General features: G+C 40.3%; 1 protein-coding gene across 1 annotated transcript; it reads right to left on the reverse strand.

Annotated features, from left to right (window-relative positions):
- Positions 1–219: 219 nt before the first annotated feature.
- Positions 220–5636, reverse strand: LOC130717384 (uncharacterized). Its single transcript, XM_057567598.1, has 6 exons — positions 4485–5636; positions 3193–4416; positions 3032–3147; positions 2330–2605; positions 1705–1774; positions 220–1323 (listed from the first exon to the last, which is right to left on the reverse strand). The coding sequence occupies exons 1-6, from the start codon at positions 5634–5636 to the stop codon at positions 220–222; spliced, it is 3942 nt and encodes a 1313-aa protein (XP_057423581.1).
- Between the last annotated feature and the right edge of the window lie 3393 nt (positions 5637–9029).

Raw genomic sequence — 9029 nt, forward strand, 5'->3', positions numbered from 1 at the left:
GATATCATGACTCAGTTCAAAGAAAGAAAATGCCCATAATCTAAACAAGACCTAAGAATTCAAGGAGAAGCATGCATCAATTTATTCATCTAATTTATTCTACCTAAGCTAATCTCCCCCCCCCCACACTTAAACTACACATTGTCCCAATGAAGCATAACAAATATGGAATTGAACAAGTGCAATAAAAGTAAAGAAGGAGAAAGAAAACTCCCTGATTCATGGCGGGAGGAGGGTGGAAACAACCAAGGAAACATCTTCCATGGTAGCATCCACAAGAGAAGGATTAGTGAGGAAATGCTTGAGGCGATGACCATTAACTTTGAAGCTCTTATCTGTGGATTCACTTTTGATCTCTACAGTACCATAAGGAAACACATTAGTAACAACAAAAGGACCAATCCACTTAGAACGAAGCTTACCGCTCATTAGGCCAAGCCTAGAGTTATACAACAACACTTGTTGTCCAACCAAAAAGTCTTTTCTGGAAATCAAGCTATCATGGAATATTTTGGTCTTCTCTTTGTAGAACTTAGAGTTCTCATAGGCTTCCAAGCGGATCTCATCTAACTCACTCAATTGAAGCTTCCTTTCGCCACCAGCTTGATCAAGAGCCAAGTTGCAAGTCTTCACAGCCCAATAAGCCCGATGCTCTATCTCAATGGGAAGATGACATGCCTTACCAAAGACAACGCGATATGGAGACATTCCGATGGGTGCTTTGTAAGCAGTACGGTGGGCCCAAAGAGCATCCTCAAGTGTAGTGCTCCAATCCTTCCTGTTAGGCTGGACCGTCTTCTCCAAGATCCTCTTTATCTCTCGGTTGGAATTCTCAGCCTGCCCATTTGTTTGAGGATGGTATGGTGTGGAAATTCTATGAACAACCCCATATTTCTTGAGAAGAGCTTGCATGGACCTATTGCAGAAATGGGTGCCTTGGTCACTAATGATTGCTCTAGGAATGCCAAACCTGCAAAAGATGTTAGACCTAACAAAATCCACAACAACTCGAGAATCATTAGTCCGGGTGGCCTTAGCTTCCACCCATTTAGAAACATAATCAACAGCAAGCAAAATATAATAAAAACCAAAAGAAACAGGAAAAGGACCCATAAAATCGATACCCCAGACATCAAAGACCTCACAAAACAGCATGGGCTGTTGAGGCATCTCTTTTCTCCAAGAAATGGTACCGCCTGCTCTCTGACATGGCTCACAAGTGCTGCAAATCCTTGAAGCATCTTTGAAGATGGTGGGCCAGTAAAATCCAGAATCAAGCACCTTGCGTGTTGTCCTTTGGGGTCCAAAGTGACCGCCCACTGCAGAAGCATGGCAAAACTGAAGGACTGATTCAATCTCATGATCTGGAATGCACCTCCTAATAACCTGGTCAGTACAAAACTTACACAAATAGGGGTCATCCTAACAATAATATTTAGCATCACTCTTAAGCTTAGCAATCTGGGCTCGAGATGCAAATGGAGGGAAAACAGAAGCAACTAAATAATTAACAATATTAGCAAACCAGGGTGCTGCAAAAGGAAATGAAATATTAAAGAGCCGCTCATCCGGAAAGTCATCTCTAAGGGGTAGAGTATCAGCATCCCTCTCTATCCGACTCAAGTGATCGGCCACCAAATTCTGTGCTCCACTTCTATCTCTAATCTCCAAGTCAAACTCTTGGAGCAAGAGCATCGATCGGATCAACCTAGGTTTTGATTCAGCCTTCTTCAACAGGAACTTTAGAGTTGCATGGTCAGTATAAACAATAATCCTAGAACCTAGCAAATATGATCTGAATTTATCTAGAGCAAACACAATAGCTATAAGTTCTTTTTCAGTGGTTGTGTAATTCGCTTGTGCAAAATCTAAAGTCCTGGAAGCATAATATATTACCCTAGGTAACTTATCTACTTTTTGAGCAAGGACATCACCCAATGCGTAATTAGAGGCATCACACATGAGCTCAAAAGGGGCTGTCCAATCAGGTGCCTGAATGATAGGAGTGGTGGTCAAGGTTTTCTTTAGGCAATCGAACGCCTCTCTGCATTTCTCATCAAAATCAAACGCCACGTCCTTTTGCAGCAAGTTAGAGAGAGGAAGAGCTTTCTTGCTGAAATCCTGAATGTACCTGCGATAAAAACCTGCATGGCCAAGAAAAGAACGCACCTCTCGCACGCAAGAGGGGTAAGGCAAATGTGAAATAACATCTATCTTGGCGGGATCCACCTCTATACCTTTGTTAGAAATCACATGACCTAGAACTATGCCTTGCTCTACCATAAAATGACACTTCTCATAATTCAAAACAAGGTTAGTTTCAATGCACCTATGCAAAACTTTATCCAGATTATCTAAACATGTATCAAATGAAGATCCGTAAACAGTGAAATCATCCATAAATACCTCGATGCAACTCTCTAAGAAATCACTAAAAATACTTACCATGCACCACTGGAATGCACCAGGGGCATTGCATGGGCCAAAGGGCATCCTCCTATAGGCAAAAGTGCCAAAGGGACAAGTGAATGTGGTCTTTTCTTGGTCCTCAGGAGCAATGTGAATTTGAAAGTACCCAGAAAAACCATCAAGAAAACAGTAGTGACTTTTACCTGCTAAGCGCTCAAGCATTTGATCAATGAAGGGCAAAGGAAAGTGATCCTTTCTAGTTGCTTGATTGAGCCTCCTATAATCAATTCAGACTCTCCAACTGTTTTGCACTCGAGTAGGGATAAGCTCGTTCCTCTCATTCTTCACTACGGTAAGTCCTGTCTTCTTAGGGACCACTTGAACTGGGCTCACCCAAGGGCTGTCAGAGATCGGATATATAACTCCAGCTTGTAGCAGCTTGGTGATCTCCTTCTTCACAACATCACGTATCACTGGGTTGAGTCTCCTTTGTGGTTGTCTTACTGGCTTCGCTCCTTCTTCCAAGAGTATTCTATGCATGCACATGGATGGACTAATCCCAGGAATGTCAGCTAAGGTCCAACCAATAGCTTTCCTGTGCTTCTTTAGTACTTGCAGCAACTTTTCCTCTTGATTTTCATGAAGGGTTGAGGAAACAATGACAGGGAGCTTCTTATCATCCTCCAAGTAAGCATACTTGAGGTTATCTGGTAAGGGCTTAAGCTCCAATACGGGTGCCTGCTAAACAGATGGAACCAAACTAGCAGATACAGTTTCTGCAACCTGCACTTCAACAACTGGGCTAGTGCAATCAGATTTCTTAACATCTGAGTCAACAACAACAGTGTCCAAAAATTGATCAATGCAAGAATCACACATTTCAGTAGCAGTACATGTATGACAAGTGTATGACCCTGTTAGTGAAGGGAAATCAGAATCATGTAGGAAATCATATTCATGTTCATCAAGCATATCATCAAGCAATTCATCAAGCAAATCAATATGAAACACAGAATAGTCTTTAGGTGGATGTTTCATAGCATCAAAAATATTTATCCTAACCACAATATCACCGAATTCCATAGTCAGTGTACCAGCATAAACATCTATCTTGGTTCGGGCTGTCTTTAAAAATGGTCTCCCCAAAATGATAGGAACTGTATTACGGGAAGATCCTTTTTCCATTTCAAGCACATAAAAATCAGCAGGGAAAATAATTTCACCAACCCTAACCAAAACATCCTCTACCCAACCAGCAGGGTGTGCCGTGCTCCTATTTGCTAATTGGATCACAACACCCGTAGGTTTCAAAGGTCCAAGTGAAAGTGATTTAAAAATAGACATAGGAATCACATTAATTGAAGCTCCTAGATCTAGCATGGCATTTTCAAATTTAGTATCACCTATGACACAAGGAACAGAAAACATACCTGGATCCTCAAACTTTTCAGAAACATCAGAAACAGGAGCAGGTTTACCAGCTTTACCTATGATTGCAGAAACGTTTCTCCCCATGCGAACTCTTTCATTTCCTTTCAGCTTTCTTTTCTGAGTGCATAATTCTTTCGGAAACTTTGCATATCTTGGAATTTGCTTGAGTGCATCAAGTAGAGGTATGTTCACCTCCACTTTCTTGAATATCTCCAAGATTCCCTTATCTGTCTCTTCCTTCTTTTTGCTTGGCATAGCTTTCGGAGGGAATGGAAGAGGAATGGAAGGTGGTTGTACTTGGAAGGTTCTTGTAGCAGTGGTCTCTGTCTCCTTTTCAGGTTCAGGCTCTTGCTCTAGTCCATGATCTGCATCAATTTTCTTTCCCGACCGTAAGGTGATGGCGCTCACATTTCTTCGATTGACAACCGTCTGAGAGGGCAGCTTATCAGAATTCTGGGACTGTAGCTGGTTTATTGAAGTAGCCATCTGTCCTATCTGGTTGGTCAGATTCTGAATGGAGGATCTGGTGTCTTGTTGGAACTGCATGTTTTGGGCTGTCATCTGCTTCAACATATCCTCCAGAAATTAGCCTGTTGTTGCATTGGAGGAGGAACATATGGTCTAGCATTATTCTGAAACGGTGCTTGGGCAGGTTGTGACTGATCAGACCATCTAAGATTTGGATGATTTCTCCAGCCAGGATTATATCTGTTATATGACAGATCATAATTTTGCTGAGGTCGATTATTGAAAATGTTGGCAGCATATGCTTCAGGATTCTCATCTGTAGGTTCCTGCAGAGAAGGACAAACATCAGTATTATGGTCTTTAGTGCAAATGCCACAAACCTTTGCCTGTTGTGAAGGTTTATTCTGGTTCATGGCCAATTGAGTAACCAAGCTGGCAATGGTTTCCATCCTCTTCTCAAGCTTGTCCATCATTGGATTTGTCCCAATCTCATTAACAGTTTTAACAGCATCATTACTCCTTGTGTGAAACTGCTGAGAATTAGCAGCCATCTTCTCAAACAACTGCCTGGCTTCAGTAGGAGTCATGTCATTCATTGCACCTCCACAAGCAGCATCAATGAGATGTCTCTCCATGTTGAGCAAACCCTCATAGAAATACTGAACTAGGAGCTGCTCGGAAATATGGTGATGGGGGCAGCTCACACATAGTGTCTTGAATCTTTCCCAGTATTCATGTAGAGTCTCTCCATGTAGCTTCCTGATTCCTGAGATGTCTTTTCTGATTGAATTTGTCCTAGAGGCAGGGAAGAACTTCTCAAGAAACTTTCTTTTCAGGTCGTCCCAGCTTGCAATGGGTGCAGGAGGCAGGTTATACAGCCAGGTCTTTGCAGTTCCCTGAAGGGAATGAGGGAAAGCCTTCAAACAGATATGATCTTTGTCAACTTCAGGAGGCTTCATGGTGGATATGACAGTACGAAACTCCTTGATATGCATATGAGGATCTTCACCTGCAAGACCACCAAACTTAGGCAATAAATGGATTAGTCCAGTTTTTAGTACACATGGTACATCATCAGGATACTGGATACACAAGCTTTCATAGGTGAAATCAGGTGCAGCCAGCTCCCTTAATGTTCTCTCTCGCGGTCCTTCTTCAGCCATGTTATCAGAAACTGCGACAAAATCAGAATCAATATCAAGGTCAGAATCAGAATCACTTGAATGAGGATCAGTTACAAAAGCTCTACGTGCTCTAATTAACCTTTGAAATTCTCGATCTATTTCAGAAATAAATGGATGCAAAAACCCAGGATTAGCCCTAGTCATGCAACACTAAGTATTCCAATTAGAATAAGAATCACTTGAAAGTAATTTTTTTTTTCAAAACCCTAAAAAAACTTTTGGCGGAAGACCTCTTTTTGCGTTTTTAAGAATCGATCTCATGGCGTAGCCATCACAGATGAATTGGAAATTTTTTTCTACCCCAAAAGCATATATAATATGTTGAATTCCGAGATTTGGAGCAAAAGATATGGCCGTTTGAAGTTACAGCCTAATTATCCTTCAAAAATCACTAATCCTTACCTTCACCAACAAATCCAGTACCTGCGTCAGAGATCGAACGGGTTAATACTACTACTAATAATACTAATACTACTAATACTAACTCTATTGAACCTTTGGTAAAGATGATAGTCCCCGGCAACGACGCCAAATTTGATCGAGGCCGTACCCGATACAAATAATTAATTAAGAAAACTGTAGTAACTAGGAAGTGACTCCTAGGTTGTTTCCCAAGGATTATTGTTTCAACAAAGACTCAGTATTAAGAATGCACAACGCACACACACTGGGGGGTTTTGTGATTCAACTCAAAAGATTAGCAGAACGTAAAAACAGATTAATATGATACGTAAAGACGGACGAATCCCTTTGTTCAGTATATCGCTGCTCAATCACGGGTATCTAAAGATACATTCTTGTTATTAGTTTCCTAGTTCATGAGAATTAATTAACTAAGCGATAACTAATTCACAGATTCCTAAACTAAGCGATTAAGAATCTTTTACGCCCTAATATGAACTAAGCGAACATACATCATCTTCTATTTCTAATTCATAAGGAATTAAGCAAACCTAAGCCAGAAGTAGAGATGAAGAAAACTAATAAGGCGAATTCTATTAAGCACTATACCTCAAGAGCGCGATATACTTTGCAAAGGAATTCGTTCGAAGGGAATTAGCCTTCCATGGATGGGGCGAATTCAGCAATTAATTTGGAGGAAGCAGGGAATAAAAGCATAAACCCTAGCAGAGCTCTAATAATTACTGAAAAACGAAAATTATATTAAATAATAGCAGAAGGCAAAAGGTAATTGTTTCTCTCAACACAAACCCTTAAAAAGGAGCTGAGATCACAAATCCTAATCAAAATCAAATCCTAAAAGATAACAATAAATCCTAACAAATCCTAAAGATAGAGTTTTAAAATAACAACCTAAATCAAACTTAATTTATTCCGAAATTAAATCCTAATATTTCATAAAATACAATCTTCACTCCAGCACAATCAAATCTTCATTCAGCAAATCTCCAAAATGCCCTTGATGTCAAATAAAACCTGAAAATAAGAATAAACATAATTAGACCAAATAATAGAAATCTCTGTCAAGCAAGGTCAATTAATTACGAATAATCATTAATAATGACAAATTAAGGCTATATAAAATGGGTTAAATATTGTGTTGGAACATGTTGCCATGCATTTTGTCAAAACAACCGATTGTCGAAGCAGATGTCGTGGCATCTAATCTCGTGAAGCTAGGGCATCAGTCCTCAGCTTGTGTTTCTGTTGTGGGCCTTCTGAAGATTTACTGAAGATATGTTTTTGAGTTACTTGAGGAGCAAGTAGCTATTCCAGAAGGGTTTATTTGTTGGGTTGTTATTTGTTGAAACAATCTTTGTTAAAAGATTGGTTTCTATCTTTACTTGTGCAATAAGAAACCGAATCTATCAAGATTGCGTTTTGAATTGCTGTTACTGCAATCTGTTTTTTCAGCCCATGCCAACCCTAAAGCCCATGCTACCGCTGCTGAAGTCTATAAAAGGATGAAGACCTAAAACATGAAAGGGTCGAAGCTGATAGAGAGAGATCGAGTGTTTTAGGTTTTGTTAATTGTGCTTTGTCCTTTGTTAGTTGTGAATCTGTCTTTGCTCACTGGTTCTATAAAGCAAAGAGAGATTCTGTGTGTTTGTTTGCGTTCAAACTCTACTTGTTCATTGTGTTTACCAATCACTGTGGCAGTGATTGAGAGAAAGTGAGAGGGGCTCTCATACTTAGGTTGAGATTCTAAGTAGAAATACACTGGGTAGATTAGGAAGTGAACTATGAACTGAGTTGTTCATGAGTGTCTGTAATTCCTGAATCTTGAGATAGTGGATTTCCTTTCTTTGGGTGCAAACCCTCCAGACGTAGGTGAAAGTTTTCACTGAACTGGGTTAACAATTACTGTGTGTTATTGTTTCTGTTGTTAAGTTTTGTTTTGCTGTTAAGCGGTTGTCGAACCTCTTGTCCCGGCATCGTGCAGGACAATCGTATCAGAGGGAACCTGAATTACAATTGGCATCAGAGCAGGCACCCTGTTCTGGTTGGGTGAGCTCCAGGTATTTTTATTGAAGTTCTCATGGATAACAAGGAGGGAGGATCAGTCAATAGGCCACCCATTCTGGATGGTACTAACTATGACTACTGGAAGGTTCGCATGACAGCCTTTCTCAAATCAATTGACAACAAGACTTGGAAAGCTATTGTCAAGGGTTGGAAGCACCCCACTAAGGCTGAGGTTGAAGGCACCTCTACTACTGTTGTGGAAAAACCTGAAGAAGAATGGACCAGTGTTGAAGATGAAGCTGCTCTTGGAAATTCAAAGGCTCTAAATGCTATCTTTAATGGAGTTGACAAGAATATGTTTAGGCTGATCAATACGTGTACTGTGGCAAAGGATGCTTGGGAAATTCTGAAAACTGCACATGAAGGAACTACTCGAGTAAGGATGTCAAGGCTTCAGATGCTTACTACTCAATTTGAAAATTTGATGATGACTGAAGAAGAGACTATTTCAGAATTCCACATGCGTGTCCGTGACTTGTCTAATGCTTCATTTGCTTTGGGAGAACCTATGTCAGATGAGAAGCTTGTAAGGAAGATCTTGAGATCTCTTCCTCAGAAGTTTGCTATGAAAGTCACTGCAATTGAGGAGGCTCAAGACATTGAGAACATGAAGGTTGATGAACTTATTGGCTCTTTGCAGACATTTGAGTTGAAACTGAGTGGAAAATCTGAGAAGAAGAATAAGAGTATTGCTTTTATGTCAAACACTGATGAAGGTGATGATGAAGATTGTGAGGGTGAAAATCTTTCTGAGGCTCTGGCCATGCTAGCAAGAAAATTCAACAGAGCATTGAGAAAGATTGACAAAAGAACCAGGCCTAATGTCCAGGACATGAAGTTCGATAACAAACCCAAATTGTCCAATTCACAGAGGAAGACCAAAGAAGAAGAAAGATCTGGTCAGAATAAAGGAGTGCAGTGTCATGAATGTGAAGGATATGGTCATATCAGGTCTGAATGTGCCACCTATCTAAAGAAGCAGAAGAAAGGTATGATGGTAACTTGGTCAGATGAAGACACTAAAGATGAGGAGGAGATATCTGTAAACAA

The sequence above is a fragment of the Lotus japonicus genome, chromosome 5 (assembly GCF_012489685.1).
Source record: "Lotus japonicus ecotype B-129 chromosome 5, LjGifu_v1.2".
Taxonomy (NCBI): Eukaryota; Viridiplantae; Streptophyta; class Magnoliopsida; order Fabales; family Fabaceae; genus Lotus; species Lotus japonicus.